The sequence below is a fragment of the Polypterus senegalus genome, chromosome 6 (assembly GCF_016835505.1).
Source record: "Polypterus senegalus isolate Bchr_013 chromosome 6, ASM1683550v1, whole genome shotgun sequence".
NCBI lineage: Eukaryota > Metazoa > Chordata > Cladistia > Polypteriformes > Polypteridae > Polypterus > Polypterus senegalus.
The window spans coordinates 4302132-4326979 of NC_053159.1; the positions used below are offsets into that span (position 1 = coordinate 4302132).

At 43.1% G+C, this 24848-nt stretch overlaps 1 protein-coding gene across 1 annotated transcript in view; it reads left to right on the forward strand.

Moving 5' to 3' along the window:
- idh1 (isocitrate dehydrogenase (NADP(+)) 1) overlaps positions 1-24848 on the forward strand; it is a 37859-nt gene that overhangs the window by 11778 nt on the left and 1233 nt on the right. Inside the window, exons 3-8 of the mRNA XM_039755303.1 lie at positions 889-1180; positions 3998-4103; positions 7857-8034; positions 13729-13880; positions 18937-19077; positions 21802-21964. Of these exons, the coding sequence (XP_039611237.1) occupies positions 889-1180; positions 3998-4103; positions 7857-8034; positions 13729-13880; positions 18937-19077; positions 21802-21964 (1032 nt within the window). The remainder of the gene's footprint in view (positions 1-888; positions 1181-3997; positions 4104-7856; positions 8035-13728; positions 13881-18936; positions 19078-21801; positions 21965-24848) is intronic.

The following is a 24848-nucleotide window of genomic DNA, read 5'->3' on the forward strand; positions in this document are numbered from 1 at the left end:
CACCATCGTCAACATGTTGGATTGCGTCAGCTTCAGTGCGGTTACTGTGTCATTTTCAAATTGTCTTCTGTTTCAAGAACCAAAATGGATTATGCGCCGACGTCAAAACCAAAGAGACAAACCGATATTAGGCAAGCCAGAAACGTGGATTCATTTACTGGCTCAGATTTTCCATGGTTTCCATACCCTTTGTTAGTATTTGGTGGCTTTGCCTTTCAATCGCTTAACTTAAATCACATGCATAGGGTTGCCTTCCACAAGCCTCTCACGATACGAGGTGGGAGTTTTTGCCCACTCTTCCTGACAGAGCTGGTGTTTGTCAGTTAGAGTTGTTCTGCCCACATATTTACTGTACATTGGGGTTCAGGTGGCCAGGGCTAAAGACCTTCAAATTCAATGTTTCACAACTCCATGCATGCCTGTGTTAAGTAACTTTGTGATGGCCACTTCTATCCTTTTCATTCTTGTTGTCGTTACGACTTTGGAGGTCTGCTTGGCATCAGCGTCCTGCTGGAAGCCATATTTGCAAGTTTTAGCTTTCTGGCTGAAGGTGTTTCTTCTTTGTCCGGATGCTATTTAATTTTTGAAGTGCCCCAGTCCCTTAACCAGCAAAAGACCACCACAATATGGTGCTGCTACCTCCATGTTTCACAGTTTGAACAGTATTCTTTGGCTTAAAAGCCTCACCCTTTAATCAAATCCAAAGCTCATCAACAAATCAAAGTAAATTGGTGAACACTGAGCTGTGAACCGCGACTGAATTTTCCATCTTTGTAAGGTGCCGTAATCGGCTTCCTTTGCGATTTTCTTTATTAGCCTTCAATTTGACTTAGTAATTCATGCTTTGGGTGTGATAATGGTTTCCTAATAATGTTTTCCCATATAAAGTTTTGATTTAGGAATGGAAAACCGGGATGCCACGGATGACCTGGTGACAATTGAAGCTGCTGAAGCCATTAGGAAGTACAATGTTGGCATCAAATGTGCCACCATCACTCCTGACGAGAAGAGGGTGGAAGAATTCAAGCTGAAGAAAATGTGGAAATCGCCCAACGGCACAATCCGTAACATCTTGGGTGGCACGGTGTTCAGGGAAGCCATCATCTGTAAGAATATCCCCCGATTGGTGACTGGGTGGATCAAACCGATAATCATAGGCCGTCATGCTTATGGAGATCAAGTGAGTGCTACCATCTTCTCCAAATTTAACATTTCAGTTTATTATTTCCTGAATGTCAAATTGTATTCACTAAAAACAGGTACTCTTATACAGTGCCCTCCATAATGTTTGAGGCAAAGACACATTTTTCCTGGACTTCTCCCTCTGCTCCCTGGTTTTAAAGTACAAATCAAGCAATTCAGATGTGATTAAAGTGCACACTGCAGACTTTTATTCAGGGGTATTTGCATATATTTTGGTTACAGCATATAGAAATGACAACACTCTTCTGCGTGGTTCCCCCCTCCCCATTTCAGGGCACCATAACCTTTGGGACAATTGGTGTCACAGGTGTTTGTGATCACTCAGGCGCATTTCTTTGGTTCAATAATGTGAACATTAAATACCGAGGTTTACCCCTAAGGTGGAGTTCAGCTTATGTTATGGCTGATAGGCCAGTCTAAATTGCAGCTGTGAGTACATGTTGATTTGCTCTTTGGTACTGCGACCCCTTGAGGACGATTCCTGTCAGGACAGACCCCAACTCCTCACGGACATTTGGAGCATTGTAACCAAAACTTCTCAAAATATCAAACATACTGTAAGTTGGACTTTCCTCTCATGTGAGAACCTCAGTATTTTATTTGACGTTCAATTGAATAAAATTTGATTTTTGAGTTAAAGGGTACATTTAAAATGAATATGAATGCCAGCCCATTTGACAAGATGTTTTGGCCTATGGAAAGAAAGCAGGTATGATGAGGATGTTAAAACTCAAATTGCTGCTCCGCCATACCTCTGAACTGCCACTATCAAAGCGCCTAATGTCCAGCATGTGAGGCACCAGCTCCTTCAGATTTGGAGTGGACTGTGTTATCAGATGAACTCCGCTGAACGTGGATCATTAACAAAGTAAATGTATAATTGGAGAGTAGGCCGTTTGAACTTTGGGCAGAGGAGACTAATTTAGAGTTCTGTTAATAAGTGAGGAGCAGTAAAGTATGTCAGGATTAAACACGGGGTAGTTATTCAATGGTTTCTTTTGTCCAGAGCTGCTTCAACTGTGGGTTTGTTGTGGGTTGCCGCTGTCAATGGTGGTGTGGAGTTGTAAGTGACTGTAGTATTTAGTGGGAATGGGTTGTGTATGATTTGTGAAGGGGGTCATGGTGGGTGGCCGAGCAGTCGACATTATTACTCTAAGATGGTGAGTCTCCAAGTTCCAATGGACCACCAACCAACCCCAATATGATGATTTTAATAGTAATAGGCCTGCTAAGTGGTTTTTGGGATTGTGTGTTAGTTCTGACTAAAGGTGTCAAACGCACATAGCATAGTGACTGTGTGCAATAGGATCTCTCTCTCTCTCTCTCTCTCTCTATATATATATATATATATATATATATATATAAATCTCTCTATATATATATATATATATATATATATATATATATAATTCACTAAGGCAATACACCCATGGAAAGCACGCCGGAAGGGGCGTGAATTCACTAAGCCGCCGACAAGTAAGACACCTATGGCACACGCAGGGAGGAGCCACGCCACCAACTCCAAGACCATTGGATACGACAACAACTTGACTGTTCATAGAGGCATGTTTCTCGTGGAAGTGAATCGCCATATGCAGCGTGTAAAACGGTTTGCGAGGGGTATCCCATGGGATCCTTAAAACAATCCTTTACAACCAATGTTAAAACACAATGAAGTAAGCAGTCTTTAAAAAACCAAGTTATCAGTTACGACGCACGACCGCGTGCAACATAGCAAAATGTTTTACACGCTACATACAGCAATTCGCACTACTACCGTGGTCGGGTGTCTTGGTGGATTATATATAGAAAAGCAGCCAAAACCGCACAGAACAATGAAAAGTCTACGTGAGTCACAGGTGCATGTGGACTGTACAAAGACGACAACGACTCAAGTGACGAGTTGGAGGTGGGCACATGAGCAGGCAGGGCGCGATGGCGGTCCACCAGTTTTCAGTCACGTATGATTGTGTGTTGGTTCGTTTCGTGCATTGTTACAGTGTTGCTTTTCTTGCTGATTTATTACATTACCGATTTTTCAAATGTTAATTTTCTCCCTGTGCTTAAAAATCATTAAAAACCGGCCTGATTATGCGGCGTATGGTACGCCGCGGGTTGGCTAGTATGTTTGAATTTCTTTTTAAATACCGTATACACTCGCGGATAGGCAGGGACTTGATTTTACATTATAATTTCTGTTATTTTATAATGTCGGTCGTATAAGTTGAATGTGGAAAACTCACGCTATTGGTACAAGGGATTACGATATACTAACGCCCACCTGAGAGAGTAACCACGGGGTGCACAGCCTTTTTTCTCAATGTGGGTGCGGCAATGCGCTGTAACAGCATGTGCTCTGTCTCTCTATTGCGCCTACGTGACCACATGATGATGCCCAAACTATTCCGAAGTGACGTTTGCACTGTTTTGTGTTTTTAGTATCTCACACCCTCATACACCGCTGTCGTAAGAGCATCGCTTATCTACGGTGGAGTGTCCGATCAGAAGAAAATATGAATCTGGTTTTAAATTAAACCTCATTGAAATAGCTATAGAAATTGGTAACTGCGATGCTGCAACAAAATTCGATGCGTCTGAGAAACTGGTGCGAGATTGGAGGAGGCAAGAAGATGTAAAAAAGAAAAATAATAATTAAGTGTTGCATTTTTGAACAGGCGTATAAGTCGGGGTCTGATTTTATGATCAATTTTTCATGTTTCAAGACCCGACTTATACGGGAGTATATACGGTATGTATATGTTTATACTTTGTATTTTTGTTTTTTTCGAAACAGTACAGAGCTACAGATTTTGTGGTACCGGGGCCTGGAAGAGTTGAGATAAAGTACACTCCAAATAATGGCGGCGAACCAGTCACATACGTCGTGCATGACTTTGAAGGTAGGTATGTCCAGTTTCAGAAATTTACCAGGAAATTCTACATCCAAACAGGTGAGGGTGCTGCTTAGGGGTCTAAACATCATATTTATTGATTTGCAGGATTCTAGCTTAAGTGAAACTTACTCACCGGGCTCTACTCTTCATATATTTAAACCTAGAAGGAGAATTAGCATTGGTTTTAATGTCACCACACCGCTCTGGCCTTTGAAAGAGTTTCTCTTCTCGCCCACCCAGACAGAAAACTGACTTTGAATATCAAGGTGACATCTTACAAAGAGCTAAAAAGTTGGGACGCAAGATGGTGGTGCCGCGGTAGCATTGCTGCTTTGCAATAAGGAGACTGGGGTTTGCATCCCGGGTGCTCCCTACTTGGAGTTTCCACGTCCGTGTGAGTTTAATCCCACTGTCCAAAGGCATGCACGGTTGGTGAATCGGTGTTGCTAAACCGACCCTAGTGTGTGTTTGTGTTCACCCAGCAATGGACTGGCACCCCATCCAGTTGTTGTTTCTGCCCTGTGCCCAGTGATTGCTGGGATAGGCTGCAGCTTCCACGCAACACTGCTGTGGATAAACATGTTAAGAAAATGGATGAATGGATATTAGGTGGTGCTCATTATGCCTAATGTGTTCCAAAAAAACACTCCATCCATCATTACATGACCACCTTTGACACATGGCAGGATGGCAGTGTGACCTCTTGCAGTTTACTCTTAATTCTGACCCTGCCCACCTGTATGTGGTGGCAGAAAGTGAGTTCAATCTGAGCAGGAGACTTTTTGCCAAGCTTCAGTTATCTAATTTTGATGACTGTGCATTCACTGTTTCCCCATTGACATGGCTGGAACCCACCAGGTTCTTCGGCTTCTTCACATTCTAACTTGTGTGTTCATCGTCATGGTCTTCAGCTTGTTCAGTTTCTAACTTCTTGTGTGTCCAGTGATGGCCTCCTGCACACAACTGCTGTGAAGAGCCATTTATTAGAGGAATTGTGGCCTTTCTGGTGGTTTGAATGAGGCCTGGCCATTCTCTACTGACGTTTATGTTAACAATTCTTTAACAACTCTAGAGACTGGAGTGTGTGAAAATCCCAGGAGGGCACTGTTTCTGAGATGGTGGCATCAATGCTCACACCATGTTCAAAGTCATTTCAGTTGTACGTCTTGCCCATTCTCATGACTTGTTGAAAAAGAACAAACCCCTTGACCACATCTGCATGCTGTGTAGATTGCGTTACAGCAACATGAATGACTATTTATAGTGTTTATGGGGTCCTTCTTGTCACATATACAGGGTCCTGTGAAATTCTGTGCTAATGAACACATAATAAGTCTCCAGTTTCCAGCAACATTACTAGCATGGATAACAAACCTACCTTCAAATTTCCTTTTTACCTGAAAAACAAAGGAGCAGGCTTTTGTGTTAACGACAAGGAGACCTAATGAAATGGAAACTTAAGTGTATAGAACGGTACTAATTCGTTAAGAGTTACAAGAAACAGTAAACAAATGTTAAAATCAGCCGTGCAGTGCTGATGCCATGGCACGTGTAGTGTGGTCCATCTTTCAGTGATGTGGTAGTACATTACCTAAAGCAGTGTTCCCAAACCTGTGGGCCGTAGCCAACCCTGGACGAAACGCCCCTTCCTCCCTTTCACGGCTGTGACGGTCATGCTAAATTCATAGCAGCAGATGGATCACGGTCAATCCTGAACGACCTTCTCAAACCCCTACTCTGATTATCGTGCTCGATTCACCAAGAAGGAAAGGCACTGACAATCGCATTCGATTCATCTAATGCTCTGGTGATCGCACAGGACCGTCAATCACGATTACGATCTTGCTCGATTTACTGAGGGGGGCCAGCCTCTCTCCCCCTGCTCAGATGATTGTGCTAAATTAACAGAGGGGGACCTCCGCCGGTGGGTCGCGAACACTCTGGCATATGAAAAATCGGGAGTGGTCTCCCCTCAACTTTCTCGTATACTCAGATATGGGGATGGATATTTGAGGAGTAAACCGCAAGACAAGGATTATATTTTTATATTATGCACATTAAAGAACCATCAACAACAAATCAAAAAATTTTTAATATATTGAACAATTATTATAAAAGTAAAGTTGAATAAATCGGGCTCTGCAGCTGCATGAATAAAAAAAAAAAATCTAGTGTGTGTAAAGTACCATTCTGGTTGATGGATTTGGCCCAAAAGTTAATACAGATCTTCAATTTTGGTGTAACAACTACATGCCTAATTTCATCCATCTATCTCGTTGGCCTTTAATGACCTCTTGGTCATGGGTATCAGCAGGGTGTCTGTCTGCGGAGAGAGTGTCGACCTCATCGAGAGGTTTACTTACCTCGGCTGTGACATTCACGTCTCTGGTGACTCTTCCTGTGAAGTCATCAGACGGATTGGGAGAGCATGGAGGGTCATGAGGCCGCTGGAAAGGGGTGTGTGGCGCTCCCAATATCTACAAAAGGTCAAAGGTCTAAGTCTTTAGAGTCCTGGTGCTTCCCGTTTGTGAGACATGGACACTATCCAGTGATCTGAGACGAAGACTGGACTCCATCATGTGTGTCTCTTCAGAGACTCCTTGGGTACCATTGGTTTGACTTTGTGTTGCTCACGGAGTCCCGAATGAGGCATATGACCTGAATTGTGAGGGAGCGTCAGTTATGGCACTACGGCCATATGGCGCTATTCCCCGAGGGTGATCCGGCTTATTGTTGAGGACCTGAGTGGCTGGACCAGGCTAAGGGGATGCCCATGTAACACCATGTGGGGGGTCATGAGGCCGCTGGAAAGGGGTGTGTGACACTCCTGATAATTCTACCAAAGGACGAAGGTCCAAGTCTTTAGAGTCCTGGTGCTTCCCGTTTGTGAGACATGGACGCTATCCAGTGACCTGAAACGAAGACTGGACTCCTTTGGTACTGTGTCTCTCTGGAGAATCCTTGGGTACAATGATTATGAAAGTAAAGTTGAATAAACCGGACTCTGCAGCTGCATGAATAAAAAAGTACCACTTCCAGTTTGTGGAAATAACCCAAACGTTAGTAGAAATCTACGTTTTGTACCTAATACTTGTATGCAAAATTTGGTTAACCTAAGTGAAAACATACTCAAGTTATCGTGTTCACACACACACACACACACAGACATAATTTAAAAAAAAAATGTATTTTCGGACTCGAGGTCTAAAACATCGAGATTCAGGAAAATCTCGAAATTGAATCTTTCGACGATTCCGGTACTTTCCCTGTACTTTGTATACGAGAAAGTAAAACTGGTTAGCTGCTACCTGATTATTTTTTTGGACAAATTAGGTCTCTGAATTATAGGCAGATTTTTCATTTGCTTCATACTGTGCAGTGGATTCAGAAAGTTTTCAGACCCCTTCACTCTCTGCACACTTTATTGCATTGTAGATGTCGCTTTAAATGGATCCATTTGCCACACTCAATAACCCATAATGACAAAGTGAAAACCTCTTAAAGCTTTGAGATTTCCCAGGAGCACCGTGGACTGAAGATTTTGTTTGTTTATGCAATCCTTCTGCTTGCTTGGTGTTTCTTGCTGAGCTCACCAGCTTTCTCACAAGTCCTAACATCAAGGGCTGCGATTTACTGTTGTGTCGCAGTTAGCAGGAAAGTCAACTTTTGGGTCTTTGTTTTGCCATTATTTCAAGTGCTTTTCTTACTGTGTCACCATAAAATTGTCAACCGTGTTGTTTTATTTTTTTTGTTTTGAAGGGACTGGGGGAGTAGCCTTGGGAATGTACAACACTGACCAGTCCATTCGAGACTTTGCACACAGTTCATTCCAGATGGCCCTGGCACGAAGCTGGCCCCTCTACATGAGCACCAAGAATACCATTTTAAAGAAGTACGACGGTCGCTTCAAGGATATCTTCCAGGAAATTTATGACAAGTACGTCTTCTGCTCCCTTGACTTGACTTTCATTGCAAAGTAAAAAAATAGTTTATCAGAAATTATGGAATTGTTCATGTTTTTAAGTGTGATGCTATGAATCTTTAACTGCTTTCTCTCCTGATGTCTTTAATTTAAAAAAAAAAAAAAGAAATCCTATTTGCCACGGTAGCTGCAAGAAATTTTCATTACACTAATTTGCTCTTATACACTGTGTGCACAATTATTAGGCAAGTGAGTATTTTGACCATATCATCATTTTTAATGCGTATATTCCAACTCCAAGCTGTATTAACTTGAATGCTTATTGGATTTAAGCACGTCAGGTGATGTGTATTTGTGTAATGAGGGAGGGTGTGGCCTAAGGAGATCAACACCCTATATCAAGGTGTGCAGAATTATTAGGCAGCTAGTTTTCCTCAGGCAAAATGGGCCAAAAAAGAGATTTAACTGACTCTGAAAAGTCAAAAATTGTAAAAAGTCTTTCAGAGGGATGCAGCACTTTTGGAATTGCTAAGATATTGGTGTGTGATCACAGAACCATCAAACATTTTGTTGCAAATAGTCAACAGGGTCGCAAGAAACGTGTTGAGAACAAAAGACGCAAATTAGCTGCCAAAGATTTGAGAAGAATCAAACGTGAAGCTACCAGGAACCCATTATCCTCCAGTACTTTCATATTCCAGAGCTGCAACCTACCTGGAGTGCCCAGAAGTACAAGGTGTTCAGTGCTCAAAGACATGGCCAAGGTAAGGAGGGCTGAAACCCAACCACCACTGAACAAGAAACATAAGTTGAAACGTCAAAACTGGGCCAAGAAATATCTGAAGACAGATTTTTTCAAAGGTTTTATGGACCGATGAGATGAGAGTCTTGATGGACCAGATGGATGGACCTGTGGATCAGTAATGGGCACAGAGCTCCACTCCAACGTGGAGGTGGGGTACTGGTATGAGCTGGTATTTTTAAAGATGAGCTAGTTGGACCTTTTGCATTGAAGATGAACTCAAAATCAACTCCCAAACCTACTGCCAGTTTTTCAAGACACTTTCTTCAAACAGTGATACAGGAAAAGACCATGATTTTTATGCAGGCCAATGCTCCATCACTTGCATCGAAGTTCTCCACTGCGTGGCCAGCCAGTAAAGGCCTTAAAGATGAAGGAATAATGACATGGCCCCCCTTCCTCATCTGACCTAAACCCTATCGAGAACTTGTGGGCACTTCTTAAACGCTAGATTTACGGGGGAGAAAAACAATACACCTCTCTGAAGAGTGTCTGGGAGGCTGTAGTCACTGCTCCACAAAAAGCTGATCGTCAACAGATCAAGAAACTGACAGACTCCATGAATGGAAAGGCTTATGACTCTTATTGGAAAGAAGGGTGGCTATATTGGTCATTGATTGATTGATTGATTGATTTTGAAATGTCAGAGATGTTTATTTGTAAATTTTGAGGTGTTTGTTTATTATTCTCACTATAACAGATGAAAATAAACAAGTGAGATGGGAAAATTTTCATTTTTCCTTTAGTTGCATAATAAATCTGCACACTAATAGTTGCCTAATAATTGTGCACATATGTATTCCCCTGATGATGTTCACACTCACATTTCCATTGTGAAACATTCAGGTTTCAGGTTTATTAACATTTTGGATTGACTGATAGCACTGTGTTTGTTCCATATTAAAATGAATCCTCAAAAATACAACTTGCCTAACAATTGTGCACACAGTGTATTTATGAGGTATAGTGATAGATTTTACTTTAGATTCATTTTTAAAACTTTTTTCAATGCCTTCTTATTCAGTCCAGCACATAAATACAAGTATTATATGAACACCAAACGTAATGTTGAAGCATATAAAGAGAAGCAAACGTCATACGACATATACTCCATGAGGTTTGATACTCCACCAAACCTCTCCTCGACTGCCTAGCTGACATTAAGGACTGGCTGGCTGTAAACTTCCTTCACCTGAACGATTCAAAAACCGAGGTCATTGTTTTTAGTCCCGACTGCAAACAGGCTCCACCCCTTGGCCTCGTTTCTCTTCCCATTCCAGTAACTTCGTCTGTCTCCAATCTTGGAATCAAAATGGATACGTTCCTGAAAATGGATGCTCAAGTCAACAGCACAGTAAAATCCTGCTTTTTCCATCTAAGGCGAATCGCCAAACTCAAGCCTATTCTTTCTAACCACCTCCTGGAATCAGTAATTCATGCATTCATTACGCCCCGCTTGACTACTCTAATTCCTGCCTTTTTGGTATCAGTAAAGCCACACTTTCTAGACTCCAACTGGCTCAAAATGCGGCTGCAAGGCTTCTAACTGGAAGTAGCAGAATCCAACACATTTCACCAATTTTGAAAACCCTTCACTGGCTGCCGGTTAGATTCAGAATCGATTTTAAGATTCTCCTCCTAACCTATAAGGCATTAAACGGTCTAGCCCCCGCCTATTTGAGTGTCTTGCTCCAGTGTCACAATCCCCCTCGTGTTCTTAGATCCACAGATCAGCTGCTCCTAACCGTTCCCAAGGCACGTTTTAAAGCTCGTGGTGAAAGGGCTTTCTCCGTCTGTGCACCCAGGCTCTGGAACTCCCTGCCCTTAGTGGTTAGGCGAGCCGCTTCAGTCGCCACATTCAAATCTCGCCTAAAAACGCACTTCTTCACATTGGCTTTTAATTCTTAACCTGTTTCATTTTCCACTTGTCTTTTGCTATTTTCTCTATTTTATTTGGTCCCTTGACCTGTTTTTAGTATCTCTGTTTTAATTCTCTCTTAATGTTTGTTTTTAATATTTTGCTTTTAGTCCTGCTTGTTGTAACTGTACAGCGCTTTGGTCAGTTGTAATGCTGTGTTTTTAAGCGCTCAACAAATAAATATGGTATGGTATGGTATATACAAAAATATTCAAATATGTTTTGTGAATATTTTTGAGAATGTTAAGTGAGGTAGATACTCAAATTAATCGGGGTGATGTAATGGTCCTGCTGTTCAGTTTCAAAGGCTTGTTAAGGTGTAACGGATACCCTGGATCTGTGAGGATGCAGCAGTGGAGGTGTTCAGAATTAACTTTCACATGAAGAAATGTGAGCATAAAGTATACAGGGGTGGGCCGAAGTGGGTTTGCAGTTGTTCGTATGGAAAAAGACATGAAGGTTATGATCATTACAATATTAAGACAAAAGTATGTCACAGTGCACTTAAATACAATCTGTTAAGTGCTCAAATTGCCAGCCTTGTGTACTCGGAACTGTAAACTTACTCTTGCCCACCCCCTGTATATGTGGCAGGTATGTTCAGGTAAGGAAGATGGACGTTTTCAAGGTAAGGTTACTTAATAATGAGGGGGTCAGAGAGTGGCAATGTGTTATGATGCAGGGAGTTCTCCCCTACAGTCTTCATAGGGGCTGCCACACTGTTTGGGTGGCAGGCCAGTATCGTCACTGGTGCACCCCGCCAAGGCACACTTTTCCTGCTGGCTGTAGGAGGAGCAGGCCCTCAAAATGGGGAAACTGTTCACAAAAACTGTAAGTTCCAATATACTTTAACAAACGCCCAGACATGGAGGGAGAGGGTAACTGTAGACCTCTCGCTGTATAAATAAAGGGCAGACTAGTGGTCTTTATAAACATAAAAGATTTATTTTCACGAGGCTCTGTGATTCCAGAATGCTCACGTGAATGCAAACATCGCAAATGGATATACCCGAAGGCAATCCAATATTCGGGGTCAGAAATCCAGAAAAACCAAACCAACAATAATATGCAAAAACACAAGAGAACTCGCCAACACCAAGAACAAACGAATGAACCGCATTTGACCAGTGGGTCTCCACAGCCTTTGTAAACCTGGCCCGAGTTGGCACAGAGACAGACAGGTGGTCTCGTGTCTTGGAGAACTGCGCCACAGAGCACAAGGGACGAAAGAGAACATGAATACACACATAGAAACATAACTACACAATGATGAAATATTATACACATAATATTTCATAAATATAATGCATAAATACATATAATAAAAAGATGGAAAATACTTGAAATTAAACATCCATCCATCCATTTCCCAACCCGCTGAATCCGAATACAGGGTCACGGGGGTCTGCTGGAGCCAATCCCAGCCAACACAGGGCACAAGGCAGGAACCAATCCTGGGCAGGGTGCCAACCCACCGCAGGACACACACAAACATACCCACACACCAAGCACACACTAGGTGCCAATGTAGAATCGCTAATCCACCTAACCTGCATGTCTTTGGATTGTGGGAGGAAACCGGAGTGCCCGGAGGAAACCCACGCAGACACGGGGAGAACATGCAAACTCCACGCAGGGAGGACCCGGGAAGCGAACCTAACTGCAAGGCAGCAGCGCTACCACTGCGCCACCGTGCCGCCCCTGAAATTAAACAAAGAAGACTAAAAAATGAATTTAAACAGTGAATACAGAACATCGACTAGCAGAAATGTGACACAATGTGTTGCATGTCGATTAGCACATGTTAGAATTTCACTGGACTTTGTACATTTGACAGTAAGGACTAAGGACCCTATAAAAATATATGTGTATTATCCAGAGGTGTGCAAATTTTTTATATGCTTATATATATATATATATATATATATATATATTATAGGGCGGCACGGGGCACAGTGGTAGCGCTGTTTCCTCGCAGTTAGGAGACCCGGGTTCGTTTTCTGGGTTCTCCCTGTGTGGAGTTTGCATGTTCTCCCCGTGTCTGCGTAGGTTTCTTCCCACAGTCCAAAGACATGCAGGTTAGGTGGATTGGCGATTCTACATTGGCCCTAGTGTGTGCTTGGTGTGTGTGTGTGTGTGTGTGCATCCTGTGGTGGACTGGCGCCCTGCCCGGGGTTTGTTTCCTGCCCTGCATCCTGTGTTGGCTGGGAATGGCCCCAGCAGACCCCCGTGACCCTGTAGTTAGGATATAGCCGGTTAGATAATAGATGGATATATATACTAGGCTGACCCGCCTTTTAAGGCCACCGACTTTTGAGCTGACTACTTCTTAAGGCAATTCAATATGTAGATCAATTTGATATTTTATACAAACTCATTAATTTGGGTATATTGCATTTGAGCGGTATTACTTTAATATTCGTAGTTTCTGTTATTTTTCTGATGAAATTTTAACTTTTTTTCAATATTGAGGTCGCCCTTTTGAACCCCCCTGATATTTACTACGCGGTGAGGCATTTGTACTCCATCAACATTAATTATTTCCAGAGACATAATTTTGTCTATTTTTCCAGCGCATCGCGCACAAAAGCAAAGGAACGATGGGAGCACCAGAACTCTGCGCACATCTTGTCGCTTCGTACCGCAAGCCGCAAGTAGTAAGTCTGTGATAAGCGGAATACCGCTACGCTTTCCACTCACGGGATGGAAGGACAATCCCGAACGCTTTTATACAGTAAGAAAGAAGAAGAAGATATCGCACAGTCTGGAGTAGAAAATCATTTTTTACCTGGAAAAACGAAACTACAAATCCCATCGTGCATTGCAAAATGGACGGGGCGTGTGTCTTTTTTAGGGAAGGCCTTGCTTATTTCAAAGTCTTACTTTTATGTGAATTTCCCCCATGGGTTTAATAAAGTTTATCTAATCTAATATGTTTTTATATATGGATATGAGGCCACTTCATACTTACTTTTTTTATTTCTCAAAGGGAATATAAATCACAGTTTGAAGCAAAGGGCATCTGGTATGAACACCGACTAATCGACGACATGGTCGCACAGGCGATGAAGTCTGAAGGTGGCTTTATTTGGGCATGCAAGAATTATGATGGAGATGTGCAGTCCGATTCTGTGGCTCAAGGTACAGCATGATCTCAGCATCTTTTCAAGTCCATTTTATCTTTCTTTGTTGTTTATGCCCAGCTTTGTTTTTCCAGCCATTGACTTGAAATTTGTCAGCGAGGTTCTTCTCACTACATATCTTGTTTTCATGCTCAGACACAGGAAGCAGAGAAACCTCATCAGAATTGGCCGATGTTAAGAGTGGTGATCAGCAGGGGGGGCAGTGCTGGGGTCGCTGCTATTTTTAATATCTATAAATGATTTAGATAGGAATCTAAGGAACAAGCTGGTTAAGTTGGCAGATCATACCAAGATAGCAGGATTAGCAGATAATTTGGAATCCGTTATATCATCACAGAAGGACTTGGATAGCAGACAGGCTTGGGCAGATTTGTGGACGATGAAATTGAATGTCAGTAAATGTAAAGAATCACACATAGGAAGTCAAAATGTGAGGTCTGAATACACAATGGGGGGGTCAGAAAATCAAGAGTCTACCTTATGAGAAGGATTTAGGAGTCGTAGTGGACTCACCTCTCACACAGTGTTCAGAATCCATGAAGAAGGCAAACAGAATGTCAGGTTATATAGCGCCTTGACATGTGGAGTTATAACTCACAGGAGGGTCTGCTCAGGCTTTATAACACGCTGGTGAGGCCTCATCTGGAGTCCTGGGTGTGCAGTTTTGGTCTTCAGGCTAGAAAAAGGACATAACAGCACTAGAAAAGGTCCAGAGAAGAGCGACTAGGCTGATTCAGGGCTACAGGGGATGAGTTATGAGGGAAGATGAAAAGAGCTGAGCCTTTACAGAGATGAAGAGGAGACCTGACTGAAGTGTTTAAAATGATGAAGGGAATCAGTGCAGTGGAGCAAGAATTAAAATGAGTTCATCAAGAACACGGGGACACAGTTGAAAACTTGTGAAGGGGAAATTTCGCACAAATATTAGGAAGTTTTTCTTTACACAAAGAACGACAGACACTTGGAATAAGCGACCAAGTAGTGTGGTGGACAGTAAGACTTGAGGGACTTTCAAAACTCGACTTGATGTTATTTTAGAAGAAACAAGTGGAGAGGACTTGTTGGGATCATTGGCCTGATCTCGTCTCGATTGTTCTAGTGCTGTTGATGGCAGGGGTAACTGGTGGTCGGAGCAAGTGGCATACTGTGGTCTGATCTTACAGTACATGATGAGTGCCGCTTGGGTTGGACTGGTAGTGTAGTGGTAAGCATGCTTGCTTTTCCAAACGGGGAATGTGTATTTGGTTCCTGTCCATTTCATTAAATCTTTTCTTTACTTGAGCACTGCCCTTTCTGTTTTGGCACGGCATTAAGCTGCCTGGGTAGGGCCGTGATGTACCCAGAGTTTTTTATTTTAATTTGGGGTTGCAGATGTAAATCTCTTACAGTTCGAGTAGGTCTGCACCAGGGGTTTTCTTGAAATCCTTACCACTTTGATCTGGTTATGGATGTGTTGACTTGTAGGATAAAAGACCAATCCCCCCCCGCACAGGTTTTGTGTTGATGATGTTGTGTTGTGAGGCACCGCAGACGAGGTTGGAAGAATGGAGAAGGGGCTTTGGAAGATTGAGGACTGAAGATAAATAGGAAGAAGACCGAATATGTAAGGTTTAGTGATGATCAGAATTCAGAAGTTAGCCTGCACGGAGAGCCACTGAAAAGAGTAGATAAGTTGAAATAACTCTGATCAGTGGTGGCCCAAGGTGGAAAATCGGATGCTGAGATAACCCATAGAGTCAAGTCTGGATGGAACAGTTGGAAGAAGGTATTGAAGTGTTGTGTGATCAAAGAATTAAGGCGAAGGTTAAAGGTCAGGTGGAGCTGAGACACGGGGCACTGAAGGGAGCTCAAGCTAGATGTGGCAGACATGAGAATGTGGAGATGGATGTGTGGAGTTACAAAAACAGAACAGAATTAGACCATCAGAGGCACAACAAAAGCGGGAGAGAAATCCAGGGAAGTGCCGGAGAGTAGATTGAGGTGGTGCAGACATGTGATGAGGAGAGACGATGAATATGTGGACAAAAGATAGAAATGGAATTAAAAGTGCGGCGGCCAAAGAGGAAGTGGATGGATAAAGTAAAAAAAGATCTGAAGGAAGAGAGCTTGACTGGCGACTGCAGGACTGAGCACATCAACCACACATAGAAGTAGGAAAAGATAAAGAGGAGGAAGAAGAAGAAGACAACGACGTAATCTCTTACCATTACACCACCATTGTAACCCGCCCAGCACTGTTCCTCTGTCATATCTAACATCAATAGTCGTAAACCCAAAAATACCAATGATAATAGAATGTAATTACATGTGTTTGTAGGTTTTTTTCTTTAACAGCACTTTACAATGTCATGTGGTTGAAAACGGAGGGCTTGTGTTGGCTGAAACAACTTTTATAGAGAGCAGGAGTCTAAATCTAAAAGTAGAGGTAATATGAAAATGACGCAGTACCTGCAACAGACAGAAGCTGACATAATACAACACATTTGCAATGGCTTATGGGTAGTTGATGCCAAGGTCAAATGAACATGGACGCTCTGCTGTAGGATTGCACCATGGGCTGCAGGAGGGAAACCTGCTGAAATTCGCTGGAACAGTAAAAGTACACATTTCAAAACTTTATACAACACTCTGTGTATTATTATATATATATATATATATATATATATATATATATATATATATATATATGACATATCTCAACGAAAATTGAGCATTCCTGGCAAATTCCCTTGAAGAATTAGCATTTCAGATTTAAAAGAGGTGTTTCATACAGACAGGCCAACAGACGTGATGACAATAGTAGGCGCTTTTCGCATTATATGTGAAAGCACCGAATTTGAATAAAACCTGGTCGTCATCTTCTTCTTTCGGCTGCTCCCGTTAGGGGTCACCACAGCAGATGATCTTCTTCCATCTCTTCTGTCCTCGTCATCTTGCTCTGTCACACCCATCACCTGCATGTCCTCTCTCACCACATCCATAAACCTTCTCTTAGGCCTTCCGCTTTTCCTCTTCCCTGGCAGCTCTATCCTTGCCATCCTTCTCCCAATATCCCCAGCATCTCTCCTCTGCACATGTCCAAACCAACGCCATCTCGCCTCTCTGAATTTGTCTCCCACCCTGAGCTGACCCTCTAATGTCCTCCTTTCTAATCCTGTCCATCCTCGTCACACCCAATGCAAATCTTAGCATCTTTCATTCTGCCACCTCCAGCTCTGTCTCCTGTGCCACCGTCTCCAGCCCATATACCATAGCTGGTCTCACTACCGTCCTGTAGACCTTCCCTGTCACTCCTGCTGATATCCGTCTGTCACCAATCACTCCTGACACTCTTCTCCACCCTGCCTGCACTCTCTTCTTCACTTCTCTTCCACAATCCCCATTCCTCTGTACTGTTGATCCCAAGTATTTAAACTCATCCACCTTCACCAGCTCCCTGCAAACTCACCATTCCTCTGACCTCCTTCTCATTCACACACATGTATTCTGTCGAATAAAACTTGGTATAAATGTTAAAAAGCCTGTTGAGTTTTGAGGAACATCTTTTTAGATGTTGCTGTTCAGATTTAACGATTTCACATTTTGTTTCATGCATTTGTGTCACAACTGCAGCGCATTCAAGGAAAGAGAATGTAATTTTTGCTTTGCGCCCTGCCCCCACCATAACCAATCATCTGTGGCGGGGGAGCGAAAGCTTCCGATTCGTCGAAAATTTCGATCTCTGGTTTTCGACGGATCTCGTCGTTTTAGGGTCCCATAATACCAAAAACATCGATATCTCTACAATGAGTGTATGCCTGTCTTTGTGTGTGTGTCCATGAGGATGGTCTAGAGTACGGCTGTCACACTCTGGTCCTGGGGGGCCGCAGTGGCTGCAGGTTTTCGTTCTAATCATCTTCTTCATTAGTGACCAGTTTTTGCTGGTAATTTTTCTTCTTTTGTTTAGTTTTAATTAACTTGACTCGGGCCTCTTAGTTGTCTCTTTTTCCTTAATTGGCAGCCAAACAACAAGGAGACACAAAACAAGCAGGACGTGACCAGCTCACCTGTGCCCATCACACAATATCTGAAAATAAAGAAAGGTGAAGGTCTCAGTAAGGTTCATCTCCCAGGTCACCCAAACATTTTCAAGGTGTTCTTCGAAAAAACAGAAAATCGACAGTTGTGGGGACGTCTGCTGTGGCCTAATGAGAGCAACAACAAGCCGTGGAATTAAATAACGGGTTTAATTAACAGCAAGAATCAGCTTCTCATTAGGAACCTGGTTGGAGTTTGAAATCCCAGTTTAGCTGGTCATCTATTGGCTCGTTTCACATCTCATTTCTGTTTGGCTGTCATTTAATGAAGAAAGAAATCAATTCAGAGGACTAAATCCTTAAAAACAAGGTGATTAAAATGAAGGGAAAAGAAGTTAATTAGCAGTAAAAACAGGTCACTGATTAGGAAAAAGGTTAGAATGAAAACCTGCAGCCACTGCGGCCCTCCGGGCCCGGAGTTCGACACCCTGGTCTAGAGCTAAAACAGCTGGACGGAAAAATATGAAACTCGAAACTTAATCCTGTTATGAGATGATGAGGCGCTGATTCGTTTTTGAGCCAAACTGTGCAAAAGAAAGAGGCCCCCTAGAGGAACCCTCAAATCCAGTAATTCTGCAAGTCATTATGAATTCTTCTCGCCAATTGCTATCGTAATGACCTATTTTATGATCAGAAAGATCAGCATCAGAGCGGTAAATAACTACTGAAATGTTAGAGAAGAGTTTGGGTAACTTGGTTCCGAGGACGCAAAGCCTACTGATGCTCACATCCAATTTTTTTTCTATTTTAGAAAATCATTTCATTTCATTCTGAGTTACTGGCACTTCTTCAGGTTGACTTCTTATTGCACTCAATGCTAACCTTGATAAGCTCTGGGTCACTACAGCCTTCAGTTGAAATGAGCATATCATGAAACGGATGGAGGTTCATAGAACAGGAAATGAAAAAAAAAAATAAAGTATAATACATCTTAAGTATTTGTGAAACGTGTATCTATTAACATTTTCTTTTTTTAAGGATACGGCTCTTTGGGAATGATGACAAGTGTATTGGTGTGCCCAGATGGAAAGACGGTGGAAGCAGAGGCTGCTCATGGCACCGTAACGCGTCACTACCGCATGCATCAGCAAGGCAAGGAGACCTCGACCAACCCGATTGGTAGGTAAAAAAAAATCAAGACAGATAAATAAATACAACGCCATTGGTCCCCTAAAGGGAAATTTCAAATCCGTCAGCAACTTCCTTGTCATAGTGCAAAGGAATCTAAAACAAACACAGGTGCACAACCCAAAACTGTACAAACATTATAGCGATATAATAAAAGAAAGAAATCTTGCCCTTATGCCAATCTGTAAGTTATAAATGACCAGGGTGAAGATGGGCATGATGGGCAGAGGTACTATGCAGTCTGACGAGTGCCTCTTAGCACACTATGGTGAAATGAGCCAGTGAAAGTTTGTGTTGCCCCCCTTTTGCAGTCGACTCTTCAGGTGGACCTCCAGGTATTTATAAGAATCCAGCACCTCACCCTCCATTATAGTGGCTGACCTTAATGGGTTCATGGGGTATAGCGGGTCCATGGCCCAGTTTTTAAATAGATAATCTTAAAGAGGGGGCATGGTAGTGTGGCCAGAGTGGTTCTCCGATGCTGCCTGATGCGGGCGTTTCCTCGCTTAAGTGCACTGGTGAGGAATCGTCCTCATCTGTAATTGAAGCCGGGAGCTGTTAATCGCCACACCTGAGCCACGTCACCATTATATATAGTAGGAGCGTGAGTGCGGAGAAGGGGGGAAAAAAGAAACTGAAAGGAAAGAGGCTGGGAGAGCGAGAGCCCAGCATTGGAGGCGAAAGAAAGCGGACGAGCCAGCCAGCTGTAAGAGAGAGGTCAGCACGGTCAGGGGTCCCTGATGGAGCGAAGGATCGGCGCTCAAGGGACAGATCGTGCCCACTGAATGGGTGAGTGGGTACGATTGTGAAGGAGTCCGCCTGAAGATGGGAGTACTTATATACACTCTAGGACAAATAATTGTTAACTGTCCTAGTGTGTATATCAGCACAGAGGACTTCAGTTTCTATATGACATCTCGTCTGAAGAAGGGGTCCCGAGTTGCCTCGAAAGCCTGCATATTGTAATCTTTTTAGTTAGCCAATAAAAGGGGTCATTTTGCTTGACTTCTCACTACATTCATAATGGCTAACACGGTACAACACCCTAGTCAAGGCTGGGGGGCTGTCAAAAGGCAGGGCCTGTTAAAGCCCATTGTGGCCCACCTTATGTGATTTTGGGCTATACAACAAATAAATTGTATTGTATTGTATTGAGTACTTATAGAGAGAGAGAATGGAATTCTTTATTTTAATACATTCCTGTTTATTGCGGTCCTGGGAATAGCAACACGTTGATCAGTCATTCAGGTAAGAACTTCAGTATACTCTGCACAACTTCTATCACTTGACCACAATCTAATGGAGGAAAACTCTGGAAGCTTGTCTGAGTGACATAAATTGAAGTATAGAGGGGGAGAAGAAAAGGAGCTAGTAGGTGTCCCATGTTGTTTTCCACATACAGTGCAGCACCCTGACAAATCTGTCCCTTGTTACTTAGATTGGACACTTTGGGGACATCTGCCTAAATCACCTGACGTTATTCCCTAAGTGCACAGTGTTAGGCACTGAAGAAGAACGTAAACCTGACCACAATGCCAGCACTCCAGTAGTAGTAGTGGTGGTGGTGGTAGTTGTGTTGTCCAGTGTACAGCCCACAGTGAACGTCTCACCTGCTTCATGCAACACTTCATTACTCTCTAGAGGAGGGGTGGGCAAAGTCAGTCCTGGAGGGCCGCAGTGGCTTGGTGTGTGTATGTGTGTGCCCTGTGGTGGGCTGGTGCCCTGCCCGGGGATTTACTCCTGCCTTGCACCCTGTGCTGGCTGGGATTGGCTCCATCAGACCCCCGTGACCCTGTAGTCCGGATATAGCGGGTTGGACGATAACTGACTGGCTGACGTCTCTTATTATATGTTTTCAAAACTGTATTTCCTGTATTTTCATATTACTTCATATGATATTATTTTTTTTTAACAATTTCTTAGTGATTTCTTTGTCAGTACTTCAGCTATCCTTTCCCTCTTTTGTTTCCATGTTCTTTGGCAGCTTGTTTAGACCAAATTAATAACATTATGGGCTTCTCCCATGTGAGTAGGAGTTCACTTTTTGAATAGATAATAATAAGAATAAGGTATATGTTACAGTGGGGGACATCATGATTTTAGAGAGGCCTAGGTGGGGCATGGCCAAAAAAAGGTTGGGAACCACTGCCCTAAACCTAACCTCACTGGACTAACTTCCTAAACTGGAACACAACCCTCATTGACTCAATGGAGAGAGAAAACTAGCAGAGAGAATCACATTTGCTAAACAGGCTAAAATGTGAGGGGACCTTGGTATAAAAAATGTCCCAAAATATTAGTGGCTATGGCATCCCTGTGCACCCACGGGACCAGAAACACTCACCTTGAGTTTTACCAATGTGGACAGAGCTAACACCGTTTTTTTTTTCCCTAACCTAACTCTGAATTTCCCCATGGGATTAATAAAGTTTATCAAATGTATTCAAGCCCGCCTTCTTTAATTCACCGTCAGTAGGCAGAGAATCGCTCAGATTCTCGATGTTCTCCGTCTCACGTCCGTGGAGGGTGAAAGACTGGATTCAAATTCATGGGCAAGCCGAGTAAAAAGAGAAGTTTTCCACTCGGGTAGGGAAGACTTTCAGCCGGTCGTAACTGGAATGGCAAGGGTGGGCATCTTACACGGCAGCAGCCTCTTAAGTGATCGGTTCATTTATTAATTCAGGTGTCTATTTATTTGTTGTTCAAATATTTTAGCCTCAATTTTCGCTTGGACCCGTGGACTGGCACACCGAGCAGATCTTGATAAGAACAATGAACTGAAGGTCTTTGCCAACTCTTTGGAGGAAGTCTGCATAGAAACCATTGAATCGGGCTTCATGACAAAGGACCTGGCAGCCTGCATTAAAGGGCTTCCCAAGTAAGTGCTTGAGCTTTTTTAACGTGGTGGCATAGCGGGTAATGCCAACAGCTTACCTCCAGTGCCACCAGCCTGCTGTCTGTGTGGAGTGTGCATGGACTCCCGACTTGTTAAAGTTGTGCAGGTTTTATTATTTGGCAAATTTTAGTTGACCCACAATGAGTGAAAACGAGTGAGTTGAATCCTCCAAGCAGACTTCATGGACCCCACCTGCTTACCTCTTGAGCTTTCTGTGTCTTCAAAGTTCTTTTCAGCCTCCCATTATGGTACTCGTTGGCCATCAATCTTGTGCCGGAATTTAACCTTGGATGGAGTTATCGCCTGCTTTGGGGTTCCATTCTCAAATAACCCGACTCCAGCGCAATGAGGGCCACCACTGGCCATGGTCATGGGCAGAACCTCAATAAGAAGGACTTCCGCTCGACATTTGGAGAGTGGTCTCCTATTTCTGTCGCCTGTGTCAGTGGGCTGAGCACTCACTGTTATTGATGGGGTGTCCCTCGTTCATGGGCTGCTCTTTGCCCTTTTTTCCTGCCACCCTGTATGGTCTTAAGGGGCACTCTTTATTGTCCCCAAACTCCAACATCAACACCGGAGTCCAAAATAATAATAATAATAATAATAAAAGAGCGATTTTACAGGTAGACCTTCGCTAAGCCAGCACCACTGGGACCTGATTTGTGCTGGATTAGTGAAAATGCTGAATCACAGAAAGATTACCTCGCGCTTATGAGGCGCTAAGCACCTCATCGTACCTTTAAAATCCCGTGTTAATCAGTACAAGTCAGACAATAAAGGAAAGAGAAACATAAAATGAAAAAGCAAGTGACATTTTAATAAGTCACGTACCTCTACTGGAAAGGCTTCGAAAAACTCAGAATTAAAAACTGGATTTGTGGTCCTGGAACTAAACGCCGGGCTTTCTCTCAATCCCCACAAAACGAAACTCACCCCCTTCTCATGCTCACGACTCAACGCCAAATCCAGCCCCCCCCCATAGTGATCACGACTTCATGGGGGATAAAGTTATTGCTTCGATGTGGTGCACCTGGGAGGCGACTATCAAGAGTGTGGGGGTGCAAACTGCATGGCCTCCCCTCCATCTTCTTATTGTTTCTTCACTATCTGGACTTCATGAGGGACCCTTCCCATGTATGGCTTTAATGCAATTACATTTTCACGGGAACCCCCCATTATTGTTCATGGTGTGGTGTATTAGGGAGATGGGTGTGAAGAGAGATGAGGTGCGGAGTGCAGCAAGATTGGGACCCCCCTAAGAACACTAATGCCTGATTTGCAAAGGAACCGAATTACAGGGAGGAGGATTAGTGAAGGGAAGTTCTACCTGTAGGACTACCAAGAGGAACAATACGTAATACAGGGGAACAGCAGATTACAACAAAAAGAGAATAATAGCAGAACATCTCTGCATTCACAGCCTAGGTAAACCAAGTATATATGTCTGCCATCTGGAGCCTCCACACTGGAGCACCAAGTAGGTGGAGCTGGCTCAAATGGGCGGTCCAGGTAGGTGGAGTTGATTCCAATAGGCACCAGTACAGTCCAGCTGCAGACCTCGAGAGCTCCGCCCTGTTGCACCATGCTTAACATTAGGGTTGTGGGAGTGGCTGTTTGACTCGCATAATGTCAAGTACTGTTGTACAGTTTAACTCCACCTACTTGGAGCTCCAGGCTGGAGATACCAGGCTCAGTTTAACAATAGTAAGCCCTGGCTACTCTATTAATTGTGTTCTCCCTGCTCTCCTTACTCAGTCTGTGACAAGCCGAGTCCATGACACCAGCGTCCTCCGTCACTCTAAGCTCACCAGACCAAAGGAACAAAGCTCCTTTCAAAAGGCGGCCCAGATACTCCATTGTAAGCAATTACAGGGGTCTTGGATGACTTCATCAAACCCTGACCTCCCCTAGAGGCACCAGGTTTTACTGGGCAGATTGTTGTCCCACCCCAGAAATTTCGAGAGGCTAAACAAAACATTGCCCCTAGTGGCCTGGGAACCTCAAAACACTGCAGCAGAGCTTCCTGTACAACCGGTGGCCCCTTAAAGTGATGGTAACTTCCCCTGATGATCAATAAGGTTATCTGTCTGTCAGTCAGTCAGTCAGTCAGTCATTATCCAACCCGCTATATCCTAACACAGGGTCACGGGGGTCTGCTGGAGCCAATCCCAGCCAACACAGGGCGCAAGGCAGGAACAAATCCATGGGCAGGGCACCAGCCCACTGCAGAGCACACACACGCACACCAAGCACACACTGGGGACAATTTAGGATCGCTAATGCACCAAACTTGCATGTCTTTGGACTGTGGGAGGAAACCAGAGACACAGGGAGAACACGCAAACTCTACGCAGGGAGGACACAGGAAGCGAACCGGGTATCCTAACTGCGAGGCAGCAGCGCTACCCACTGTGCCACCATGCCACCCTCAGACCCATTAATTAGTAAATAATGGCTTAATTAAACAATTAGAACACCTAGAAAGGTACAATGAAAATCGAGATGAAAATATTGTTAAAAAAAGAAAAAAAAACACATTATTCCCATATAACTGCTTGGTACATTTTAATATATATATAAATAAATATATATATATATATATATATATATATATATATATATATATATATATATATATATATATGTATATATGTATATATATGTATATATGTATATGTATATATATGTATATATGTATATGTATATATATGTATATGTATATGTATATGTATATATATATATATATATATATATATATATATGTGTGTATGTATGTACTGCGGTGGGCTGGCACCCTGCTCGGGTATTGTTTCCTCCTTTGTGCCCTGTGTTGGCTGGGATTGGCTCCAGCAGACCCCCGTGATCC